This window comes from Monodelphis domestica, chromosome X (genome assembly GCF_027887165.1).
Source record: "Monodelphis domestica isolate mMonDom1 chromosome X, mMonDom1.pri, whole genome shotgun sequence".
NCBI classification, from domain to species: domain Eukaryota; kingdom Metazoa; phylum Chordata; class Mammalia; order Didelphimorphia; family Didelphidae; genus Monodelphis; species Monodelphis domestica.
In genome coordinates, this window is record NC_077235.1 from 76,302,425 (window position 1) to 76,328,479 (window position 26,055).

Consider the following 26,055-nt stretch of genomic DNA (forward strand, 5'->3'; position numbering starts at 1 on the left):
AAAGAAAGAAAGAAAGAAAGAAAGAAAGAAAGAAAGAAAGAAAGAAAGAAAGAAAGAAAGAAAGAAAGAAAGAAAGAAAGAAAGAAAGAAAGAAGGAAAGAAAGAAAGAAAGAAAGAAAGAAGGAAAGAAAGAAAGAAAGAAAGAAAGAAAGAAGGAAAGAATTACATGAAGGGGGCAAGGATATTAACAAGCAGGGGAATCAGGAAATCTTTCAATGGATAAGTACATACTGAGAACCTACTATGTGTTAGCCACTATGAATTCTTTTCTGTCAGGGGGATGGACAAGACCTGTGGTTTCACTGGTGTAGGGATATCCTAGTGTGAAAACTCTTTCTACCATTACAGCTTGGGACCTACTCTGCAGCTTCAAGATTTGTCTGGGGAGCCAAAAAGTTAAGTGACTTACCCAGAGTCATACAGCTCATCCATGTCAGAAGCTGTACTTGATCCCATGGCATTCTGATTCCAAGACTGATGCCTCAGTACCACCTACCTCTCTGGAGATTGTTGTTGTCTTCAATACCAGTACAAAAATGACACAGTCCCTGACTTCAAGGACTTTTTGTTCAATGGAGGCACTTAGATGGCACAGTGGATAGAATACCCAGCTAGAATCAGGAAGACCTGAGTTCAAATGTGACAGACATCTGTTAACTGTGTGACCCTGGGCAAGTCATTTAACTCTGCTTGCCTCTGTTTCCCTATATATAAAATGGAGATAGTAATAGTTGCTGTGAGTCTCACATGAGGAAATAACTGTAAAATGCCTGGTGCATAGTAGACACGTAATCAGTGTTACCTCCCTCTCCTGGGCATAGGTAGGAAGGCGCACTTGAGCTGAGCCTTGGAGGGACTAGGCATTTCAAGAGGCAGAGACAAAGAGAAAGAGCATTCCCAGTCTGCCCAGAGGTGCTGAGATTGCCAATAACACGTCCTCCATGGGCAACAGTAAGCAAGTAGGAACAGAGACAGCCCATGAGTATGATTAACTTGGAGAGGTAGCCTGGGGCAGGGTGGTTTGGTCTTCTGGGCAGCATGAAGCCAAAGCCCAGACTGGGCCAGCAGAGCCTCCAAGAATCTGGGGCCATCTTGGTGTAGACAGAGCACTGGGCTTGGACTTGGGAAGACCTGTGTTCAAATTCTGATTCTGACACTGGTTGTGTGACAAGTTGCCAGAGCTTCAGTTTCCTCCCATCTAAAATAAGGGGGTTGGACGACATGCCTCCTAGGACTTCTTCCTGTTATTAGTTGAGGGTCTCTACAATCTCCGTGCCGTGGAGGCATTGGAATAGGACTTTGTGTAGATTTTTAGAAAATGTTCATTTTAATAAATAATAACGTCTCTAAGCCTGTTTCATAGGCTCCTAATTCTAGTGCTTGGAGGGACCTCAGGAACCATTTAGTCTAATCCCTTCATTTTACAAGGGGGGAAACTGAGGCTCAGAAAAGGGAAGGGACTTGTCCAAGGTCACAGAGATCATATGTATAAGAAGGCCTTGAACCTGGGATGTTGATTCTGAGACTGGCTTTCCACTACAGCATGCTGCCCCTCAGTTTTCTCTTCTATAAATAAGGTAAAGAAGCTTTTTGTCACGGACTGCTCTAGAAGCTCTCATTCTTGTTGGCATTCCCATAGGGCATGGCTCTCACCATTGGCCTGGTGGCCACTAGACAGCTTCATATCACTTGTGCAGTGCTGGAAGAATTTATCCTGGGCAAGACTCCCATCTTGAAGATTGACCAGGTGGGTAAACGTGGCCCTTAGTGATGGAGGCTCTCAGGGCTCCCCAAGCCAGCAAGGAGGGAACAGAGGAAACCAGGGTGACAGGTTGGTCCACCAGGAACTCCTCCATCCCTCCCCATGGTAAGGGGAAGGAGAGTCAAAGTCTCCAAGCCCTCTTTGTGGGGATACCAGAATTTGGCTCACGTCCAAGAGCAGAGCAGGGTCCTAGGGAGCCCCGCTATCCCCCAGGTTACAGCCAGGAGGAGGCCTGGAGAGGGGAAGCTATCTACCCAAAGTCATGCAGCGTCAGGGCAAGGATGGGCCCTGGTGCAGTTTGGGATGAGGGTGGGTGAGGTGAGGGAGGGGGTAGATCTCTGGCCGTTCTTTTCAAGGCTGGCACAGGAGAGCATCTGGGTCTGAAGTAGTTCTGCCAGGACCCAGGGGAAAAGCCAAGGTCCTTCCTTCTGCCGAGGGTGCCTGGATGGCGCAAGTGTCCCATTGGAGACTTAGCCAATGAATATTGTTGTATACGCTCTACGCTGGGCTTCCTATGGGGACTGGGCACAGTGCCCACCTCCTTGAAGGGCCTGCAGCCGCTGGAGGGCAAACAGAGATGACAGCGTCTCATATCCATGGCACCTTAGCTTGCCCCAGGACCATGGGAGCTGGTAGAGGGGGCAAAAGGGGAAGGAGGTGGGTGACGTCCTGAGAGAGGGTCTTTCCTGATCCTCCTGCAGCACCTGGAAGATATTCACTGGAAGTGGGCCAGTAGCACTGTGTTACTCTGCTGTGGGCATGAGGCATCCCGTACAACAGACAACATCTTGTCCCTGGCAGATAGCATCGGCTCCCAGATCACGTGGCACTCCCAACGCAGTCATTGGGTATGATGATTGAAACCTCAGACCCCTCCCACCCTTCCCCACCCAGGCACATGAGGCCTCCAACCTCTTGGCCCTGCTCAGTGTCTCAGTCTTTGCATCTGACTAATGGGTGTCCTCACTCTGGCTCAGACAGCAGAGGACTCGTGGGCCTCTGCTGGCCAAGAGGGGCTCAGAACTGATCTCTCTTGGTGCCACCAGCCTTGTTTTCCTTCCCAGCCATCTGGACAGTCAGTCTAGAGTCAAGTCAATTCAGCAGCACTACTTTTTTAAGCCCCTCACCGTCAGTCTTAGAATCGATACTGTGTATTGGTTCCCAAGCAGGAGGGCAGTGAGGGCTAGGCAATGGGGGCTAAAGGACTTTCCCAGGGTCACCCAGCTAGGAAGACTCTGAGGCCACATTGGAACCCAAGACCTCCTGTCTTGGGGACTGGCTCTCTATCTACTGAGCCACATAGCTGCCCTGCTATCACTTTTAAGACAAAAGAGCAGCAAGGGCTAGTCAGTTAATGTTAAGTGACTTTACCAGGGTCACATAGCTAGGAAGCATCTGAGGCCAGATTTAAACTTAATACCTCCCATCACTGGGCCTGGCTCTCAAGCCACTGAGCCACCTACCTGCCCCCTCAGCAATACTTTTCTTTCTTTTTTTAATTATGAAGATAATTTATTTGGCCAAGTACATGTCATAACAGATTTCCACATAGTTTTACGACATTCTATAAACCAAATTGTTTCCCTCCCTCCCTTCCCTGCCCTCTCCCGGAGCTGGCAAGCCATTCAATTTGGTTCTACATGTATTATCATGCAACACTTTTGATCAGAATTGGGGAGTGGACCAGAGGAGGCCAGGGAGACTTCATTGTTGAATTTCATTAGCTGTTACCCCCAGCCTTGTCAGACTTTGTATCTGGGCTGAGGTTTAAGGCAAGGGGCAAGGGAAAGAAGGCTGCTCCACACACTGGCTGCAGGGGTGGGGGGGTGAGCAGCAGGCAGGTGGCTGGGGTGTGTGGGGCTCCCATGGGGGCAGGGAGGAGGAGCACTCATGGGCAGGCAGGCTGGCAGGTGGCAACCACTGCTCTAGAGGCACCCCCAGGCCAGCTGGCTGGGGAGGGGTGGGGCCAGGCTGGTGGAAGACTGGGTGGAAGACAGGCCCACATGCCAAGGAGGAGTGCCTGGAACTGATTACCAGACACTTTTAGCACCCTGAAAAATATAGCAATGGCTTTACTCACAATTTTTCCCTCTACATACTTTTGTGAGACCTTATTCTCAGCATTAAATAATAACAAAACCAACAAAAGAAACAGATTGACAGATGAAGTTAGAAGCACTTGCTTGGGCTTGAAGTGTACAAAATACCAACCTTCAATGGAAGATTTAGCCAATGAAATTCAGCAACAAAAAATCCACTAATAGGCAGGTTAGTTAAAGAATTCCCCTCCCCCTCACTTATCTTAGTTCATGGCACCCCACACAAGTTAAATAATATCAAGATCAACAAAAGTAACCAACTGACAGATGAACAAAGAAGTCACTAAGCAAGTAAGTTAAATAATTAGTTTTTGGTTTATTAAATACAGTTATATATTATGGTTATACATTTTTGTTATTTAAAGTATAAATATTGTGAAATTGTTGTTTTTTCTCAAAGTGACACACCACCCGAGTTATGCTCAGTTTCTTGGTGAATTTTGACACACCAAGCTCAAAAGATTGCCCATCACTGTCCTACACCCTATAATGGGAAAAGATCTCCACATCGCCCATTGAGTCGCCAGGAATCAAGATCCCTTGATTCCAATGCAGGGGGCATTAGGAGGAAGGAATTAGAGCTAGATTCTTGGACCAGTGTTGGCAGGGTGATTGCACAGAGGGCACTAAGGAGACTGGCATCAGAGGATCTACCAGATCATCTAATGTAATCCCCAGTGGTGAGGGAAAGCTTGAATCCCATCTGTAGCCTTAACAAGATCATTTCAAAGGGCCCTTCTAGCCAGGTCCTATGCCAGGAAGAGGAGATACCAAGACTGTGAAAGGTGCCTGCCCCAAGGAACATATGTTCTCCCGAGGAAAACACAGCATGTCTTGAAACATAAGCTCTGAATCCCATGACCTTTAGGCCATAGCTTCTCTCTGTGTGTAGAAGGCCAGCCACTCCTTCATTCCCTTCCTCCCCTCCTCCCTCCTGCCCCTGACTTCCTGGGAACTCTAGGATGGTCCCCTGAAGAAGACTTGTTTTACATCCACATTGATGCTCATTGCTGCCATCCGAAGCAATAAAGAAGGTGGGAGATACACGTTATTCCAGAAGTCCCAGCTTGTTCTTTGTCTAATTGTGAGAGCAGAGTTTGGTGGAGGAGCAGAGGGACACACAGTTCAGGCACAGGTTAAGCCTTTGAGCGTTGGTGCCCAGAGGGTGAGAACTCACTGCTCTTCAACTTCTCTAAGGTCAGATTTAAGGGATGATGGGATTTATGGGCCTTGGAGAGGCAGCAAGAGCCAGACAACCTGGCTTTAGATCTCCGCTTTGGCATTTGCTATCTGTGTGACCTTGTGTACCTTTGATGGTTCTCAATTCATTCCTCTGTAAGATGGGTTCTCAGGCCCCTTCTAGCAATGGAATTTTTAGAAACATGAAGCTAAAATGACAAGATGGGACCTTGTCTTCCCTGGGTTAGCTCCCCAATTCAGAAAGAACTATAGAAGGCCTGAAAAGATAGGCTGGAGAGCTTTGAATGCCATATATTATCCTAAAGGAGAGCCAACATGAAGCCACTTGAGCAAGGGCTTGATCAGACATGGGCTTCAGAAAGACTGTTTTGCATGATTTTTATAATCCTGGAAAAATACTCTAAATTCATCAATTAAATAAAATTTAAAAATTAAAAAAGAAAGAAAGATTGTTTTGGCAGATGAAGGTAGTTGGATTGGAGAGGGTAATTGAAAGGAAGGAGACCAATGGGGAGACTGTTGCAGTAATCCAGACAGAAGGTCAGAAGGGCTTGCTGAGGTGGTGAGCATGTGAGAGGAGCTGAGGGCATTGATGTGAGAAATGTAATTGAGAAGATGTGACCTCTAGTGGGATATGGTGAGTGAGGGAGAGTGGAAGAGTTGAGGATGACTTTGAGATTGTGAATTTGGGTGACTGACTGGTCAGATGGTAGTGACCTTGACAACAAACAATAGAGAAGTTCTGAAGAAGGAGAAGTAAGTCTAGGGTGAGAAAGACAACGAATTCTGTTTGGGCCACATCGAGTTTGAGATTTTGACAGGACACCCAGTTGGAGATGTCCAGTAGTTTGCTGGTGATATATGATTAGAACTCAGAAGAAGGACAAAGATATATATGTAGATCTGAGAGTCACTGGTAGAGAGACAATTGAACCAATGGGAATTGATACAATTACTTAAAGGTGTTTAGAGAAAGAACAGAAGGTGATCCAGGTCAGAACCTTGAGGGATGTAGACGAAAGTTCTGACAAAGAAGTCAAAGAAGTCGGGCAGAAAGGAGAAGAACCAGGAGAGAGCAGTGTCACAGACACCAAGGTAAGGGAGGTGATCCAGATGGAGCAATGACCAGTAGCACCATAGCTGTCAAGAGCTCTAATGAGAACTGAAAAAGGATCATTAGATTTAGCAGCTAAGTGATCACTGGGAACCTTGGAGTGAAGTTTCATTTGAGTGGTGGGGATGAAGCAGAGTATGCTGGAGCCAGCTCAAACCAGCCAACTTTCCAGTTTTTAGTTGGAGCATTTGCAACTCTTCAATTAGCAAATGCTGCACATCAGGACCTGATTTGCTATTGTGGTACTTGTCTAGGCTTAAGAAAATAATAACAATAATGTAGTTATTATTAATGGCATTATTTTATTATTTATAATCATAAATATTATTTACTATTTTAATGTACATTACTTACATTTCATTTTATTTAAATTCAATTCATTTGTGGCTTCTCTTTCATTCTGTACCTCAAAAACTTCTGATATCATCATCTCCCTCTGTTCTTTCTTCATTTGCTAGTCATTTCATGTAAATAATTTCAATTAATTCTAAACAATTAACATTGTTAAATGTGAAATATTATTAATGACAATATTATTATGCCTTTATTGTTAAAGTTAAACTCTCCATGTGTAGTCATGCAAAACATTTCCATATGAGCCATGTTGCAAAAGAAAACATAGACCAAAACCAAAACAAATCAAGCATAATAAAGTTTTTTTTAAAGTATGCTTCAATCTGCATTCAGCTGTCACCAAGTCTTTCTCTGGAGGTGGAGAATATTTTCCATCCTAAGTCCTTTGAAATTGTTGTGGATCATTGTATTGCTAAGAATAGCAACATTTTGTTGGTTCTGCTCATTTCACTCTGCATCAGTTCATGTAAGTCTTTCCAGGTTTTTCTGAACTCCTCCTCCTTCTAACTTCTTACAGCACATCACCACCATATGCCACAATTTGTCCAGCCATTCCCCAACTGATAGGCGTCCCCTCGTGTTCGAGTTCTTTGCCACCACAAGGAGAGCTGCTCTGAATATTTTTGTATTAAGAGGTTTTTCCCCTTTTGGATCTCTTTGGGATAGAGATCTGGTGGTGATATTACTGGATCAAAGGGTGTGCACAAATTTATATAGCCCTTTGAGCATAGTTCCAAATTACTGTTGCAAATGGTTGGATCAGTTCACAACTCTACCAGCAGTGCATGTGTGTCCCAATTTCTTTTTAAACCCTTACTTTCTGCCTTAGAGTCCATACTGTGTATTGGCTCCAAGGCAGAAGAGCGGTCAGGGCTAGGCAGTGGGGGTGAAGTGACTTGGCTAGGGTCACACAGCTGGGAAGTGTCTGAGGCCAGATTTGAACCCAGGACCTCCTGTCCACTGAGCCACCCAGCTGCCCCCTCAGTATCCCAGTTTGCCACATCCCCTCCAACATTTTCTGTCACATTGGCCTAACGGATAGGTGTGAGGTGGCCCCTCAGAGTTCTTTTAATCTACATTTGGAGAGCCTCTCTTAAAAGGTTGCCAACCCTTCCCTGGGTGGAAGTCGGATTGCAAGGGACTGAGAAGAAAGGAGAGGCGAGGAGAGTGGACAGTCCTTCCTCGAAATGTGACTGTGCAAGAGAGGAGAGATTGTGTGATAGCTTGAGGGGCCAGTGAGGTCAAAGGAAGATTTATTAAGGATGAGACAGACCTGAGCATGTTTGTAGATAGCAGGGAAGGAGCTAATTCGTAGGGAGAGATGTGAGATTAGAGGTAGAAGAGATGATCAGTGGGGGGCAATCGGAGATGGGAGGAATGAGATCAGAGGTACAAGTATGAGTGGGGCTGCCTTGGGAGAAGAGAAGGCTCTCTGGGACCTTCAGCAAGGGAGGAGAGGAGGGAGGGGGCTGTTGGCAGAAGTTTCTGAGGAATAGAGTAAAAGAGAAGAGGAAGCTCATGCTGGAGGGCCTCCTTTTGGGCAGCAGGACCCTCTGGATGCATTTGCCAAGAAGGCTGTTGCGGGGGCAGCTGGGTGGCTGAGTGGATGGAGAGCCAGGCCTAGAGACAGGAGGTCCTGGGTTCAAATCTGACCTCAGCCACTTCCCAGCTGTGTGACCCTGGGCAAGTCACTTCACCCCCATTGCCTAGTGCTTATCACTCTCCTGCCTTGGAGCCAATACACAGTATTGACTCCAAGATGGAAGGTGAGAGTTTAAAAAAAAAATTAAAAAAAAAAGAAGGTTGTTGCTTCATAACAAGTTTGCAATGGATAAAAACCCTGGATCATCTCCCCTGGGACCTGTTTCACCCATATTTTTGAGACTGATATTGGAAACCCACGTAGAAATTCGATCTATCATTCAGGGTCTTTTTGGACTAGGGATTTGGAACAACTCTTGGTTCATCATCGCCTGTGGTGGTAAGCCTGCCCAGCTCCCAAGTCACAGGCACACCTTTCTTTTTAACTCTTTCCTTCATTCTTAGAATCAATACTGTGTATTGGTTCCAAGGCAGAAGAGTGGTAAGGGCGAGGCAATGGGGTTAAGTGACTTGCCCAGGGTCACACAGCTGGGAAGTGGCTGAGGTCAGATTGGAACCCAGGACCTCCTATCTCCAGATCTGGAACCCATATACTTTATTTATTTAAACCCTTACCTTATGTCTTAGAGTCAATACTGTGTACAGGTTCCAGGGCAGAACAGTGGTAAGGGCTAGGCAATGGGGGGTAAATGACTTGCCCAGGATCACACAACTGGGAAGTATCTGAGGTCAGATTGGAACCCAGGACCTCTCCTCTCTGGACCTGGCTCTCAATCTACTGAGTCACCCAGCTGCCCCATCAGAAGCACAACGGACAAATGTTTCCATTATGTCTTTATTCAAGTCACTGATAAAAATAGAGTAGCGCCCTCTTATCTGTGGTTTGGTTTTCTGTGCCCCAGAGATCAATGGGTCGGACTGGAGGCTGGTCTGCCCATTCTGGCCTTTTTTTCTTGGTATGGGGGGAGGCTGTGGAGTGGCGAGCCAAGGGGCGGGAACACGTTAAGAGAGCACATCTGTATGGGATCAGTAGATAGTTGATTATATCTGCCATTTCAGCCCTCTGTGGTAGGCCTTGGAATGTACCCCGCAGTCCCACCTCCTACCCCCTGGATCCAGAGGACCTACTGTAGGGAGCCATCTGGGAAGGTCCTGTCTCTAGGGTACTCCACCAGAGACTTCCCTTCCTCACTGATCTGCTAATGAGTGGAGCCTTAGATACAGCCTTTCAACCAATCACGACCCTACTTCCCAGGATGCTCACTGAGGCAACATGGCTGCCGTGACCTCTGCCCCTCCCTGTTCTCTCATTGGCTGATCTCTTCCTCTTCTCCTACAGAAACTGATTGAGCAGGAACCTCGGGACACTCTCTGTACCTCAGCCTGTCAGGATGCTATGCTAGCTGTTGCCGGCCTCAGGTAGCCCCGTCCCTGCCCCATTCCTTGCTTTTCTGTCTTTCTAAGCCTGGGCCCCAGGGCTGGTGGGGACTCTGCCACCCCTTTGGCTGTCATTTCCTTGGCCTAAGGAGGTTGGGAGGTAAGGAGTGCGGGGGGAGATAGAGCAAGCAGATAGGGGCCTGGACACAGGGAGTCCCAAGTTTAAATTTGGTCTTGAACAGCTCCTAGCTGGGTGACCTGGGGCTAGTCACCTCATAGTTGTCTGCCTCGGTCTCCTCGTCTACAAAATGGGGGCTATAATAGTACCACCTTCCTCCCAGGGCTGTTCTGAGAACCAAATGGGGTAATATTGGTAAAGCATTTTGCCAACTTTACAGTGCTACATTAGTGTTACTCATCATGTATGATTGTTATTAGTAGTAGTATTCTTGGGTTCAAGTCCTGTGCTATTGTATTGTGAAATGTCTAAGGGATTTAGAGTCAGAAGATTTGGGTTCAAATCCTGATGCTGCCTTTATAGATACCTTCCTTCTGTAGGCCTCAGTTTCCTCATGTGAAAAGTGAAAGGGGCTGTCCTGTTCCCTCCAGCTCTAAATCTTAAGAGTCTGTGAAGAAGGGCAGCTGGGTGTCTCAGTGGATAGAGAGCCAGGCCTAGAGACAGGAGGTCCTGGGTTCCAGTCTGGCCTCAGGCACTTCCTAGCTGTGTGACCCTGGGCAAGTCATTTGAATCTTGATTCTAAGATGGAAGGTGAGGGTCTTGACCAAAAAGAGTCTTTGAATAGTCTTTCGAAGCCAGGGAAGCCATGCTGAGGAGGGTGCCCTCTCCTGGGGTGGCTGGCCCAGTGCCCCCAGAACCCAGCCAAGGTCCAAGCCTTGAAAGCATAGGTCTTCTGTCCCCTTCTCTCCAAAAGGAAGCCGAAGGCTCTCCTCCTCTGGGGAGGCCTCCCCTGCTCCCGAATTCCTTTGCCCTGGAATCCTGTTCCCTGTCTGAGCCACCTCCTCTCCCCCCGCTCTGTTTTTCAGCAAACTGAAGCCCCCCCTAGAGGTCAAGGAGAAGTCCGAATTTCTGCATCCCTGTTTCCAGAGCGTCCTCCCTCTGCCACTGGTCGAGAGCCCGGAGAAGCACAGCAGCCTGATGACGAACCCTCCCAGCATTCAGGTGACAGGGGCCTCGCCGGCCCCCGACACACCCCAGGCCTGCCCTGGACTCAGCAGCCATTTCCCTAACGTCCCCGGCCAAGGAGAGACGAGGGCAGGCCGACGCGAGGGGGCTTCTGAGCCACCCACTGGACTCGGTTTGTCCCGTGCCTCAGCTGCTGTGGCCCTGACCACGGTCCCCTGGCTTTGGCTGCCCAGGCATTAGTGTCGGAGGGCGACGGGGTGCCAAGGCAGCGGCCGTAAAAGGGCCCACAGAAATGGCTCCACGTGCCCTTGCCTGGCGGTCTGGCTTACGGCAGGCTGTTGGGTTGGGGTGGGCGGCCAGGCAGGTTCTCTGCCAAGCAGGGGCCTGTGTCTTCTCCTCCCTGAAAGAAACCGTGTGGCGAGGCATAAATGAAGTGAGTGAGTGAGTGAGTGAGTGACGTGGCATGAAGCCTTTCTGCAGGCCTGCACGTGGCTAAATAGCGGAGACACAAACAAAAATCGGGGATACAGGTACAAAGAGCCCCTGCTGTCAGGGGGCTCCCATTCTAAGGGCCAGCTTTAGGGCGCAAAGTCCAAGGGATGGTTCAGGGAACCACAGGGAAGTGACCTTTTCCAGGAACAATGGTAAGACTGAATTTCATTAAAAACCAGGAAGGGGTGCTTCAAGATGGCGCATTGGGTTGAGAGTCGAGCCTTGGGACGGGAGGTCCTGGGTTCCAATCTGGCCTCAGACCCTTCCTAGCTGGGTGACCCTGGGTGAGTCACTTAACTAACCCCCATCACCTAGTTCTTCTATGATTCTAAGACAGAAGGAAAGGGTTTGGGGTTTTTTAAGTCTGTTATTGGGAGGAAAATGTCTGAGCTGTTAGAAAGTGAGATGCTGGTGCCAAGGAATGGCCTCCACAGCAGCAGGCTGTGGCAGTCTAAAGTAACTGGCCTTTCCCCCCATGAGATTGCTGTTCCTAAAACCTAGGAAATGAGCTCCTGCGTTCCATTGTGGCCTCAGGCCCTTCGCAGCTGTGATACCCTGGGCAAGTCACTTAACCGTCGTTGCCCAGCCTCTACAGCGCTTCTGCCTTGGAACCAAAACACGATTTTGATTCTTAGGTAAAAGGGGAGAGCTAAGAAAAGGTCCAGGCAACGTTGTGAGCCATACGATTTCCAGAGAGCACTTAGCCTTGGGGGGGGGCATGGCCCAGGTATTGGGGGAGGAAGTTCTGGACTTGTTGATGCCCCGATCCAAGGAGCAGTGGCAGAAAGCTGAGGGTTTGGCTGGTGGCCAAAATCAGGTTGAATCAACAGTACAACATGGTGGCTGGAAAAGCCCAAAGTGACCTGCGTCTGCACCAAGAGATTCCGAGTCTTGCTATATGTATAACTATCTACATGTGCCGATGGGTGTTTGTGTGTACACACATGTGTATTTATACATGTATGTATGCATGTGTGTTGCACAGCCGTGCCCACATACATGTATGTATGCATAGATGGTCACTGAGTGGGGCATTGGAAGAATGTCAGAGCTCGAGTCAGGAAGGGTTCAAATCTGGCTTTAGAGCACTTGTTAGCTGTGTGACCCTAGGCAAGTCACTTCACCCTGATTACCTCAGCTTCCCCATCTGTCATATGAGCTGGAGAAGGAAATGACCAAGCACTTCAGTATCTTTGCCAAGAGAACCCCCAAAGGGGCCATGAAGACTTGGATATGACTGAACAACAACAACACACACACACACACACACACACAGGCACACTATGAATAGGAAATAATCACAGGGGAATCAGGAAGGGCTTCCTGTAGAAGGCAGCGTTTTATCTGGGACTTAAAGGAAGTTAGAGAAGCCTGGAGGGAGACAATTCTAGGCATGGACAGCTGCTGGGGACAATGGCCAGAGTTGGGTTGGACTTCAAGGAATGCTAAGGAGGCCAGTGTTAATTGGATCTCAAAATACAAAGGGGTAAGGGCAACTAAATGGCTCAGTGGATAGACAGCCAGGCCTAGGTCCTGGGTTCAAATCTGGCCTTAGATACTTCCTAGCTAGGTAACCCTGGGCAAGTAACTTACCCCCACCCCCACCCCGCAGCCCTTAGCGCTCTTTTGTATTGGAATCCATATTGATTCTAAAGTAGAAGGTGAGGGTTTCATGTACTAAAACCACATAGAGGTGAGTAAGGTTTAAGAAGACTGAGAAGGTAGGCGGTCAGGTTAGAGAGGCTTTAGAAGCCAGCCAGCATTTTGTATTTGGCCCTTGGGGCCATAGGGAGCCACTGCAGTTTCTTGAGTAAGGGAGCAAAAGAGCTTCTGTGACTGACTACTGGCCCGATTGGAGTGGGGAGAGACTTAAGGCAGGCTATTGAAGCAGATCAGGCAGGGCCGGCACAGGAAGGGAGACGGTGTCCGAAGAGAGAAAGGGGGTATATTTGAGAGATGTTGTGAAGGCAAAATCTGTGGGATTGGGGGGAGGGGGGAGTTGTGAGCCTGGCTGCCCGAGAAGATGGCGGAGCTGCTCTCAGCAGTAATGAGAAAGAGGCTTGGGGAGGAGGAAGATAATGAGTTCTGTTCTGAACATCCTGAGTCTAAGATGGCCGTGAGGCAGCCTCTCCGAGATGACTAAGAGAGAAAATTGCAGAAGCCAGACAGAAGGTCAAGAGATGGCTAAATAGAAGCGAGAATCACGCACATGCCTCCATGGCAACGGCTGAGCTCACCCAGAGCACCAAGAGACGGGAAAGAAGAGGCATGGATGCGCCGTGTGCTTTTTACGTGCCCAAAAAAGCTATCCAGCCAGGGGCTCGACTGAGCACTAGGGAGACAAAGCCTTTCCAAGGCCAGCCGGACCCTGTCCCAAGGGGCATCGCTATAGCCAGGGGGGTGCTTGCTGGCTCCCAGAAGCCACTGAGAGGGGAATTAATGCCAGGAATGGAAGTGTTGATGTTTACTGCTGTGTGCAGACATAGGTATGGGTGTGGATACTAGGCTGTAAGCTCCATGGGGGTCTAGAACTCTCTGTGTCTCCCACCGTCCCTATCCCGGAGCTAGACATCCAGCAGGATTCCAACACACTTGAATGAATGAGTGAACGAATAAATGAATGAATGAGTGACCTCACGAACGACCACATGCTTTGGGTTGGTTGGGAAAGGGGGAGCAAGTGGCCTTTGGAGTTTTCTCATGCCCTTACGAGGGCCTCCCTGGGAGCCCCCAGACCAAGAGCTCTCCTGGTGCTTTCTTTGTCTCTCCCAGGTTCTCTACAAGCAAACGATGCATACTCTAGACCAAGTACTCCAGGGGTTCCTGTTTAAAACTCCCAGTCCAGGAGAAGTGCAGTACATTCTGGAGGTAGGGAGCTCCCATCCCAAGAAGGGCTGTCCGTGGGAGCATTGGGCAGCATGGCCGCCTTGTGGAGTCATAGGCCCCTGCCTGTTCATCGCGTGGAGGCTAGGGATCCCTTTAACCTCAGAGGATGTTAGCGAAATCTTCCCCTGCCTGTTTCCTCAGAGGAGCCAGCAGTGGAGGCAGCATGGAGAATGGGAAAAGCCCTGGATGTTGAATGCTAATACCCTGAATTCAAGTCCCGGTTCTTTGTCTTACTAGCTATGTGACTTTGGATAAGTCACTTGGATGTTCCGTGTCTCAGTTTCCCCATCTGAAAAATGAGATGGCCTCCAAAGCCCTTTCCAACTCTAGAGGTCATGCTCTCTGAGCCATAATGCCTAGAGAAGAGAAAATGGCTGCCAGGGCCCCTTTAAGTGGAGCTGGAATAGGCTGCTTGCTGGCCAGGATTTCAGAGACCTTAGGAAGAACCCTGTGCCCACATCCAACACTTCTTTCCCCATCGATTAAGAATCTGTGGGAAGGGCACCAATTGGCTCAGTGGATGGGGCCTGGAGACAATCCTGAGTTCCAATGTGGCCTCAGATACTTCCTAGCTGGGTGACCCTGGGCAAGGCCCATCTCCTAGTCCTTAGTGCTCTTCTGCCTTGGAACTAATACTCAGTATCAATTCTAAGACAGAAGGTGAGGGGTTTTAAACAAGTAGACAAATGAATGAATGACTGAATTCTCACAATAGTGTGAGGAGACAAAAGAAGATGGTACACATGTATATGCTGTGTGCATTTTACATGCACAGAAAATGTATCCAGCCAGGTGCTGTACTGAGCACTAGGGAGCCGGGCCCTGCCCCAAGGAGTCTTGGCCCATCCCAGGGAAGGCTGGCCATTGGGGGCCCATGTTTACAAGGACGGATGTTGCCCTCCTTTCTGGGGCTTTGAAAGGGATCGTCACTATACATCGGTCTCATCTTTGATTTTGTTGAAGGCCGGAATGTTAATGGAGCAAAAAGAGCACTGGGTCAGAGGGCCTGGGTTCAAATGCTGACTCGGCAACTTAGCGAGTTCTCACGTTTCCCCCCTTCCTGGATCTCATCTAGAAAGAGAGAGTTGGACTAATGAAGGCTCAGTTTCCTTCTGGTTGTACTTCAGATGAGTGGGGAAGGGCCATGAAGGGCATGTAGCTGTTGATAGCAAGGAAAATTCCCCATAGAGAAGCCATGATTCATACTGGAATAACTGAGCTGACGGACCGCAAAGGAGTCTGGGTCACAATCCCACCATCATTTACGGAGGATCTACTCTAACCTCTAAACAAAGACTCTTCTACTGGCAACCATCCATCTCTCATCCCTCAACCGTTTCAATTGAGGTTGCATGGTAAAGTAGCCTTGGGATCAGGAAGACCTGGGTTCCAATGATGACGTAGAGATTTACTAGTTCTGTGACCCTGGGCAAGTCATTTTACATCCCTGGGCCTCAGTTTCCTCCTCTATAAACCATTTGGGCTTACTGGCCTCTGAGGGCCCTTTTAGCCCTGCAGATCTTGTGAATTGGACCCCCAGGGCCAATCAAGTGCCAATCAGGACTAAGGATAGGCTCCTAGTACCACGGAGGAGGGGGCACTCATATTGTAATATGGTGCTCTGGGTTTTTAGCCTCTGAGCTCCCAGAAACAATTCAATTTTGTTATCGTTCAGTTGTTTTCAGTCATGCTCGAATCTTCAGGACCCCATTTGGGGGTTTCTTGGCAGAGATACTGGAGCAGTTTGCCATTTCCTTTTCCACCTCATTTTACAGAGGAGGAAACTGAGGCAACTGGGATTCAGTGATTTGCCCAGGGTCAGATAGCTAGTAAATATCCAAGGTCAAACTTGAACTCAGATCTTCCTTACTCCAAGCCTGGACTCTACCATTGTACCACATAACATATCCAAGCTATTTATAGCTTGGGGTGGACGGGCCAGCATGGGAAGGGGGGAGAGAGAGACAGAGAGGAGGAACAGGAGGGAGAAGAGGGAGAGGGAGGGAAGGGGGAGTGGGGAGGGAGAGCTACAACCCCAGTCCCTGTGACCTCCTTAGATGAATTCAGTAGCTGGGAACACTGAGACAAGGGGTCAAAGGCTAACTTTCTTTTCCCTCTGGGGAGGGACCCAAAAGGGGCTCCCCCATTCCATGGAGATTTTCAGCCTTTCTCAATGGAGAAAGACGGGTTCAAGCTCCACTCCCCCGCTGCCCACCCATCCACCCAGCCTTCTAGGCCACCTGCTTTCCCAAGGCCAAAGCTGATTTTGGTTTCACGGTATAATCACAAATCTAGGGCTCGAAGGAAGCCGGGATCATCTTGTCCAGCTCTCCCATTTTAAGGAGGAAGAAACTGAGGCCCAGAACCTTGCTCGAGGTCCCAGTGGTGAGCCAGAGCCAGCTGCCCCGAGCACACGGTCAAAAGATTCGGCAGAAGCATTAACACCTCAGAATGGTCTTGATTCATTGTTTTGTTGCTTCTCTAGAGTCCGAAAAGCACAGAGGAAGTATTCCTAAAGCGTGGACCCCCTCCATGCCCACCCAGAGCTGATTGTTAAACAGTTCCCAAGACCTCCATATTCAGGGCTGGGCAGAGCATCCGGGGATCCTGCCTATGTGGCTTCCTGTCTCCTTGGCCCTTTCTTCTCATGAGTCTCTCCTTACTCACCTCTAGCAAATGGTCGCCTGGATGGATTCGGAGCTCCCCCATGAGCGCCAGAGGGCGGTGAAGAGCAGCACTGCCCTTCTTAAATTCGTCGTGGAGCAATTCAGACCAAAAGTGAGTTTGCGGGGTTCAGTGGATAGAGCACCAGGCCTGAACATGGGAGGTTCTGGGTTCAAATGTGACCTCAGACACTTCCTGGCTAGGACACCCTGGGCAAGTCACCTACCTAACTGCTATTACCTGACACTTCCCGCTCTTCTGCCTTGAAACCGATACTTGGCATCTACTTGGAAGATAAGGGTTTCAAAAAATAATAAAATGAGTTTGGCCCTGCCCTGCCTCTCCCTGTCCAGCTCTTGCGTTCTCCTGACTCCCAAGTCATCTCTCACCTTCAGACTGGAGGACTGGGCCCATCTCCATGGCCCTGCACGTTCCGCGGTGGCCCCTATTAAGCTCATGGCCAAATGCTCATTGGCTTGGCTTGCTTCCCTGGCCTTGGCCTTTTCCCAGCCAGGAGGCCGACTTGGAAGGGAGGGAGGGCCCTGACAGGGTAGGGAGTCCAACCTGCACGTGATTCCACCCCCTCCATGACATCCTTCATACATGGCCATGGCCTTCCAACTCCTCTTAAAGATCTTTAGTCAGGAGAGGATCAGCTTACTGTGTTTCCAAATAGCCTGCTTCACTTTGCAACAGCTGTAATTGGAGGCCATTGGGTCCTCCCAACAGGGCAGACAGCCAATGGCGGCCAGTCCCCCAAAGGAGCACAGTCCATTCCTCCCCTCACCCATTAGCCCTCCCTCTGATTATTCATGCCATGGTGAGGTAGAACAAATATTTCCCGGGTGACCTTGCTGAAGACATTTAACATAGGACCTTCACTAGAGCCTGAAGGGGCTCCAGAGGCTGTCTTGTCCACTCCCGCCGTTTTACAAAGGAGGAAACTACTAGAAAATCTATTGGAGATGAGAGACAAAATAATAGTAGGGATACAACTCCCCATAATCCAAAGTTTTTGGGGAAAGTGTGCCCTGGGTGTTGAGAGAGTAAATGCCCTTTAGGGTGGTGGAATCAGGCCGCATGTTAGCCCAGCTGGGGAGGCAAGGCTCTCTAATGGCAGCACCTGCCTATCAAATATCCCTCCCCATTACATGTCCCCAATGTCATTACTAAGGCCCCACTCAGGTCCCTCTGCTCCATCCCTGGATCAGAAAGGCTTCTGGGGTGCTAGTTCCCTAAGGTGTACAGGGGCGATTGAGGTGCCCACGTGGTTTTTCGAGCTGGGGCCGACTGACTCTTTCTCCTTCCTTGCAGTCTCAGATGAAGTTTACCAGGATGGGATACCTGGTGGGCATGTTCGGAATGTTCTGCAATGACCCTAATGAAGACACTAGAGTGCTAGCCATGGATGGCGTGTTCTACCTCTATACCATCCTGCTCCAGCAGAAGGGTGAGGCCAACATTCACAGACCCCGATCCCCTCCCCTAGACCTTTGCAGTTGGGCTGGTAGTGAGGAGGAATGTTCTGGTTCTGCTCCGACTTTGTCTTCTCCTGCTGGGGGATGGAGGGTGGTGGCCACACCTCTGAGCATGGCTGTGTGTCTGGCAGGACACTCCCTGGAGGCTGACACCAAACTGAAGGAAAAGAGGAAGATGCAGCTCTTCCAGCATCCAAACAAGGCTTCCATTCTGGATAACATGACCTCTCTAGGCAACAGCTTCCAGATTGTGAAGGTAACAGGCTCCAGAAGGTCCACTGTTGACCAGAGTTGTGATTCCCTCCCTCAGCCCATTGCCCTAGTGACTCGGGCCAAGTCCTTCTAAGACCTCATGGCCACCACCTGAGTCAAGTGAGGTCAAAGTGTCAGGGAGCCTCATTGGGTGAAAGTTGTAGCCTTTTTCTAGGCCTAGTCACCAGTAACTGTGTGACCTTGGACAAGTCACTTTCCTTCTGTAGATCACGTTTTCCTCTTTTATAAAATAAGATGCCATATTAGAGCAAAAGTAGTTCTGAGCCTGGGTCTCTTCTAACCTTGGGGTTTTGTTGAACCAGACAACGATTTCAATATAGTAAGTTTTCTTTGTAATCTTCGGCATGTTATTTCATGCATTTAAAAACGTGGTTCTAAGAGGTGGCTCCATAGGCTCCCTGGATTGTCTGCCCAATGGGTCCATAGTGCAAAAAAGATTCAGAATCCAGGACTAGAGGATCCCTTGTTCTAACAATTGATATCTTATATTATGAGAATCCTAGACTTAGAACTGGAAGGGTCCTCAGAGGCCCTCTATTCCAAACCTCTCCCTAGAGAGGGAAGTGACTTGTCCAAGCCGTAGCGCCCACCAGAAGCCAGCTTTGAACCCAGAGTTTCTGGCGTCCAACACCATAAATTCTAAATTCCCTTTTAGCTCTAAACTGTTGAGTTGCCTCATAGGATCAGAGCCCAACTTCCCTGCAAAGCAGTGGAGCATTTGCCCAGTGACCAGAAATTGCAAACAGAGGTTAAGTGACTTGCCCAGGGTCACACAGCTAGTAAGTGTCTACGGCCAGATTTGAACTTTTTAATTCTAGACCCACCACCTAGCTGCTCTAAAGATAATTTTACTGCAGGGGTGTCTCATCCTTGTGTCCTAGAGGCAAATAACCCAATACCTCTGCGCCGATAGTCCATAGAACTAGAGTTTGAGTAGCTGGAATACACCTCAGATGTCACAGGGCCGCAGATTTCTCACTGGAAGAGACCACAGGGGCCATGGAGTACAACTCCCTCATTTTACAGATGGGGAAACTGAGGCCAAGAGTCGTGAAGTGGGTGCCCTGGGTGACACAACCAGTAAGTGTCTGAGTCAGGATCATGACCTGAGGCCTTCTGGACTGCAAATCAGTCTCCCTCTCTCCACTGGACCACTCATCTGCTGGCCATTTTATAGAGGAGAAAACTGCCAAGGGAACATGATTGCCCAAGGCAAAAGGCACAGGATTCAAACCTGGCTCACCTGCCTCCACATCCAGGATTCTAGCCGCTAAGCTAATGGTTCTCAAAGTGACCCCAGAAACCCCCAAGATCCCTTTAGGGAATCCACAAAGTCAAAACTTACTTTTATAATAATCCTAAGTGGAGGGGGTTGATCTAGCTGACCTCTGAAGTCCCTAGCCTGTGGGTGACCCTGGGCAAGTCACTTCACTTTCTCTGGACCTTAGTTTCCCCTTCTGTAAGAGGACTCTGAGGGCCCTTCCAGCTCTAAATTTAGTATCCTGTGGGTGACCCTGGGAAAGTCACTTCACTTTCTCTGGACCTTAGTTTCCCCTTCTGTAAGAGGACTCTGAGGGCCCTTCCAACTCTAAATTTAGGATCCTGTGGGTGACCCTGGGTAAGTCACTTCACTTTCTCTGGACCTTAGTTTCCCCTTCTGTAAGAGGACTCTGAGGGCCCTTCCAGCTCTAAATTTAGGATCCTGTGGGTGACCCTGGCCAAGTCACTTTGCTTTTTTCTGGGCCTTAGTTTCCCCTTCTGTAAGAGGACTCTGAGGGCCCTTCCAGCTCTAAATTTAGGATCCTGTGGGTGACCCTGGCCAAGTCACTTTGCTTTTTTCTGGGCCTTAGTTTCCCCTTCTGTAAGAGGACTCTGAGGGCCCTTCTAGCTCTAAATTTAGGATCCTGTGGGTGACCCTGGCCAAGTCACTTCACTTTCTCTGGACCTTAGTTTCCCCTTCTGTAAGAGGACTCTGAGGGCCCTTCCAACTCTAAATTTAGGATCCTGTGGGTGACCCTGGGTAAGTCACTTCACTTTCTCTGGACCTTAGTTTCCCCTTCTGTAAGAGGACTCTGAGGGCCCTTCCAGCTCTAAATTTAGGATCCTGTGGGTGACCCTGGCCAAGTCACTTTGCTTTTTTCTGGGCCTTAGTTTCCCCTTCTGTAAGAGGACTCTGAGGGCCCTTCTAGCTCTAAATTTAGGATCCTGTGGGTGACCCTGGCCAAGTCACTTCAGTTTCTCTGGACCTTAGTTTCCCCTTCTGTAAGAGGACTCTGAGGGCCCTTCCAGCTCTAAATTTAGGATCCTGTGGGTGACCCTAGCCAAGTCACTTCACTTTTTCTGGGCCTCGGTTTTCGCCTCCCAATCCCAAATCCCCCAAAGGGGATTGATTGGTCCAGCTGGCCGCTGAGGTCTCTTCTAGCTCCAGTCCCTGGATCCCCCACATACTCTACATATAGCTGGATACGCGGGAGATGTCTGTTATGTGCCCAGCCACATCCTCTCTCCCCGGACCACTGGGCTGCTGGCCATTTCGTTAGTGGAGAAGACTGGCCAGGGTCACACACAGGATACTAACCGAGGGGCCGGGAGGGGAAGATACTTGTCTGCAGACACACAAATAATAAGAAGGTCCGAGGTAGGGCTTGAACCCGAGTTCTCTGACCCCAGGAGCCCCTGCTTTTTCAATTGTACCCATTGCTCTTCCACGGTAAAGACACACAGTAAAGACAGAGTCCTTGCTTGCCCTTAAAAAGCTCACAAAAGAGCTGGGGACACAGGCATAAGAAAAGAGGGTTCGAGCCGCTGATGAGGGCCAAAGGCAGGTCCTTCAAGCATCACATAAAGCTCAACCCAGTGGCCTCTTGGACAGCCCGCTAGGCCCCAGCCAAGTGGAGCACTGGCCTTAGCCTCTGAGAACCCAGATCTTAACTGACATTTACTGTGTGACCTCAGACAAGGCACTTCCACTGATCTGGACCTCAGTTTCCTCATCTGTAAAATGAGGCTAACAATCTTCACATTCCCCACCTTGCAGGGCTGTTGGGAGGATGATGTTTGGTCAATTTGAATGAGCGGAAGAAGTGGAAGTCATAGTCAGTCTGAGTCCCAGAGCATAATGGGGGCAGTGCTGATGGGTAGCTTACTATGGACCTGTATCCCCCAGGGCCTGAGCTCCTGGCCGGAGCAGACCAATGATTATTTAATTTCTCTGGACCTCAGTTTCCCCCTCTGTAAAATGAAGGGCTTAGATTAGATGATTGTTTCCTTCCCATGCTTCATTTATTTATTCATTTTTAGACCCTTGCCTTCTAAGTATCAACTATCAGGCAGAAGAGTACTAAAGGCTAGGCAATGGGGGTCAAGTGACTTGCCCAGGGTCACCCAGCTGGGAAGTGTCTGAGGCCAGATTTGAACCTAGGGCCTCCCATCTCTAGGCCTGGCTCTATTCCCTGAGCCACCCAGCTGCTCTCTGCGCTTCATTTAGAATCATAGGAACTATCCTTTCCCCTTCCCCTTCCCCTTCCCCATGGCCGCATCCTTGGAGTCCGAGGGTCTGGGTGTGAGTCTCTGCTTTGCCACTCACTACATGACCTTGGGCATCCCTGTCTAGGCCTCTCTTTCGTATTCTATAAACAACTGCAGAAGCTCCCTTCTACCTCGGATGCTCTCTAAGTCTGGTTTCCTTTGAGTTTTGAATTCCTTTGGAGGAGCAGGCGAGCTAGAGTGGTGCCCAGGTGCGCCCCGGCTCTGGCCACACCCTCCTGGCTGACGGCTCCGTGTGTTGCAGGCCTTTGCGGACCACTTTGAGGTTTCGCAGCTCAATGAACTGATGATGACCATGGTGGACGGCTTAAAGAAGAACAGCTTCTCCCAGGCCCGGACTGCCGCCCAGATGCTGTCCGTGATCTTTAAATGCTACGGGACTCAGCTGACAGAGGTAAGGAGGCAGCTGGACCCTGCCATTCCCGCCTCCGAGGGGCTCCTGCCTGCAGCTGAAGGGGCCCAGAGGTGGGTGAGACAAGGCCCTGCCAAGTTAGTGTCACAGATGTGGATTTTCTGTGTGTAAGCCCTCCCCTTCCAACTTAGAAGCAGTACTAGGTATTGCTTCTAAGGCAGAAGGGCAGTAAGGGCCAGGCAATGGGGGTTAAGTGACTTGCCCAGGGTCACACAGCTGGGAAGCCTCTGAAGCCACATTGGAGCCCAGGACCCACCCCTGTCTCCAGGCCTGGCTCTCCATCCACTGAGCCACCTATTCTGAGACAGAAGAGCAGTAAGGGCTGGGCAAACAGGTTTAAATGGCTTGCCCAGAGTCACCCAGCTAGAAGTATCTGAGGTCACACTGGAACCCAAGCCTTCCCAACTCCCAACCTGGGGCTCTGTCCATTGTGCAATCTAGTCAGCCCCCAACAAACATGTAGTAAGCCCTTGTTTATCACCGTCCAGGGCTGCCAGGATACAAAGAGAACTGAGACGTGGGCCCTGAATGGTGTACGAATCCATTTGCCCTCACCTCATGCCTGGGAAGTGCTGGGAGCCTCCATTCACTTGAATTCAAGAAGTGAATTTGGGCGTGCCCCAACATGGCCCACGGCCCTGGTGGCGACAACGAACATTGATTCAGCCTCTCTGCTGGGGATGCAGAGACCGGGAGCCAGGATGGCCGGGGTGGCCAACTAACCCACAAAATGGAGCACAGACTCCATTTTGGACTGCGCCTCATTCCAAGGCCCAGCCCCTCCCTCCCTCCCTTCCTCCTTTCCTCCCTTCCTCCCTTCTTTCCACCCCCGCAGGAGCTCTTGCTGCATCCCAGGCAAGCTCAGCCAATGGGAAGGAGGGGGGTGGCTTCCCCATACTGCGCTAGAGAGAGAGAGCAGGTCAGGTAACCATGGCAATATTCACTGCAGAACTCAGTAGAGGGACCTCGCCCTCCCTCCCTTTCCTCCTTTCTTTTCCTTTTGAGCATTAGCGGCCTGGAAGCCTTGACCTATGGGAGCCCAGCCAGCCAAAGTCAGCACCACAGGGTGCTCGGCCAGACTCTCTGGCAAGAAAAGACCAAGATGTCTGTCCCCTGACCATTAGTCCCCTGCTGAACTAATGAGGCCACAGAGCTCTGCTCAGCCAGAATTCTGCCTCTACTTCTCAAAGGAGCTCCAGCAGGCCATGGCTTCTGATCCCCAGATGCCCAAGAGCCAAAGCAGTGGGGGGGGGGGCTGGGGAGGAGTCTCTGCTCCAGTTGCAATGTCTATGTGGTCTTGCTCTGGCTTGGCTTCCAGGCAATGTGGTCTCTCTTTGGTGTGTGGCACAGATGACAATCTGGGCTTTGAACTGGGGTAGCCATTAACGACACTCCCATGGCTTTGCGGTCTTAGTTACTTCTTGAAGCCCCCCCCCCATGTCCCCAGAGCACCCAAGATGAGCGGAAATGTGAGGACTGCAAAGAAAAGCTCCACCTGTCTAAACAGAGGCCACCTCCAACAAAAGGCTCACATTGCTCCTCATTTCAGCACTGATTTGGCTTCATGTTCTGATTTTTCCATTTAGCAAGCATTTGGGTTTTTTTTCCTCTCCCTCTCTCAATGGGAAAAAAGGAAAGAAAAGAAAATACTTGTAACAAATAAGCCACACAGATGGTAGGCCCATCCCATCCCACCCCATCTTATCCCCTCCCATCCCATCCCATTCCACCCCATCCCATTCCCACCCCATCTTATCCCCTCCCATCCCATCCCATTCCACCCCATCCCATTCCCACCCCATCTTATCCCCTCCCATCCCATCCCATTCCACCCCATCCCATTCCCACCCCATCTTATCCCCTCCCATCCCATCCTATTCCATCCCATCTTATTCCCTCCCATCCTATTCCCATCCCCTTCCATCCCATCTTATCACATGTCATCCCCCCACCCTATTCCCATCCCATTCCATTTTTTTCAGCAAAAGTACAGGCAAGGTTCTCATCCAAGGTCAGGGGAAGGGGAGCCGTGGGAGGTTTGAAGAGGAATGGAAAGGTTGGGAAGAGCCACTATGTTGAGTGGGAGTCTGAGCGGATTAGGGCGATGTAAATACTCGGTTGGGCATGGCCAAAGCTTGTCCAGTCTTTTATTGCAGTCTTGTTGATTCCCATCCTGGGGAAGGGACAAAAATGAATATAAAGCAAGGCTGGCGATCCTGGCCTCATTTTATAGGAAACCGAGGTCTAGGCTCTTGCCCCACATTTCAGATTTCAAGTCTGGTGCTCCAGAGACTATTGCTACCTTGTAAGTCATTTTGCCAGCAGTCCAAGGATGCTGCCAATGCATGAATCTTGATGATGGCCTCATGGCTTAGAGGTTTTCCATGATGATGATCAACTGAGAAATCAACACACTTCTCTGTTTGGTGCCTTTAAAAAAATAAAAACACAACATTTTGTTAAAAACAGACCCGACATTAAATGGTAGTTTCATAGCACACACTTTCAAGGCAAGGATCATGGAGGCAGCTTTCAGTACCTTCCTCGCTGTGGGTTGCTGTTCTCAAGCTCTCCTTAATCCCTTAATCCCTTGGGGTTTGACGAAAAGCTTATGTCCAGTTTCTCCCTGTTCTTTGCTTTCCTTAGAGGCCTCTCTTACTTTCTTCAGAGCCCTTTACTTTACTTTACTTACAAAGCCCTCCCTCAATTTTTTACAAGTCATGGAGCATAAATGGGAATGAAAACTGTAGTCGGTGATATCCTTTGCAATCAGCAAACTCCTCAACAGTTTGCTTCTAAAGCCAAGTTTGGAGCTTTGTTTTCTATCAGAAACTATTTTCTAAAAGAGCCAATAGCTTTTCCAGGAGAAGAGTATTTGGGGGTGGCGTGGGGGGGGGCTCAGTGGGGCTTGTTAAGCAGGGTTTGCTGGTTGCTTACAGTGGGGAGACTTTGGTTCAGCCTCATTGCCCCCATTCAGGTGGCTGACATTGGAAAGAAGATTTACCTCCAGCTCTCCCTAATTGAAAGCATAGCTGTCAAGAAGGCTGCCCTGAAGGCAATCTCTCTACTTGTCCAACACCACACTCAGGAACTTGTCTTCACCTTCTTGGAATTCTCAGTGCTCATGAACAGGTATAGGGTTGAGTTTCTGGGCTCCAGGAGAGCGACAGCCCAGAGAAGGGCAAGAGCTTAGAACCGTGGTGGTGAACCTATGGCACAGGTGCCAAAGATGGCACACAGAGCACTCTCTGTGGGCACATGCACCACACTCCACCCCTGCCCCCAAATTCATTACTAGAAGGGCAGAGGGACTTGGACAGAGCTGCTCCCTTCCCCCTCTCCATGTGCCTGATGACATTTATTCACATCACCCACCCCTCTACCCAGCAGCCCAATGGGATTGGTTCCTCCCTCCCCTGTCTGGGGTAAGGTGGGGGGTGCAGGGGTGCCCACAGCACTTGGTGGGGGGGCATGGCCTGGCACTCTATCTCTAAAAGGTTTGCAACTGGCCTAGAACAAACAGAGTGGTTGGAAGTGTGAGGGAGAGTCCTTGCCTCCCTGAGGAGTTTGGACAGTGCATAGTGGGTGGCAAGAGTGGCCTTGGCCCCAGGCTGATTACTCTTAGAGGGAGAGGGGTGGGATGGCCTCTGCC

General features: G+C 49.6%; 1 protein-coding gene across 2 annotated transcripts in view; it reads left to right on the forward strand.

Moving 5' to 3' along the window:
* Window positions 1-26,055, forward strand: part of LOC103099712 (maestro heat-like repeat family member 5) — a 182,058-nt gene that overhangs the window by 91,350 nt on the left and 64,653 nt on the right. For both annotated transcript variants that reach the window (XM_007507037.2, XM_056809800.1), the window contains 10 exons: window positions 1,640-1,747; window positions 2,464-2,610; window positions 9,471-9,550; window positions 10,553-10,688; window positions 13,917-14,012; window positions 16,704-16,808; window positions 18,009-18,144; window positions 18,304-18,428; window positions 22,236-22,385; window positions 25,381-25,535. In XM_007507037.2, coding sequence (XP_007507099.2) covers window positions 1,640-1,747; window positions 2,464-2,610; window positions 9,471-9,550; window positions 10,553-10,688; window positions 13,917-14,012; window positions 16,704-16,808; window positions 18,009-18,144; window positions 18,304-18,428; window positions 22,236-22,385; window positions 25,381-25,535 — 1,238 coding nt within the window. The remainder of the gene's footprint in view (window positions 1-1,639; window positions 1,748-2,463; window positions 2,611-9,470; window positions 9,551-10,552; window positions 10,689-13,916; window positions 14,013-16,703; window positions 16,809-18,008; window positions 18,145-18,303; window positions 18,429-22,235; window positions 22,386-25,380; window positions 25,536-26,055) is intronic.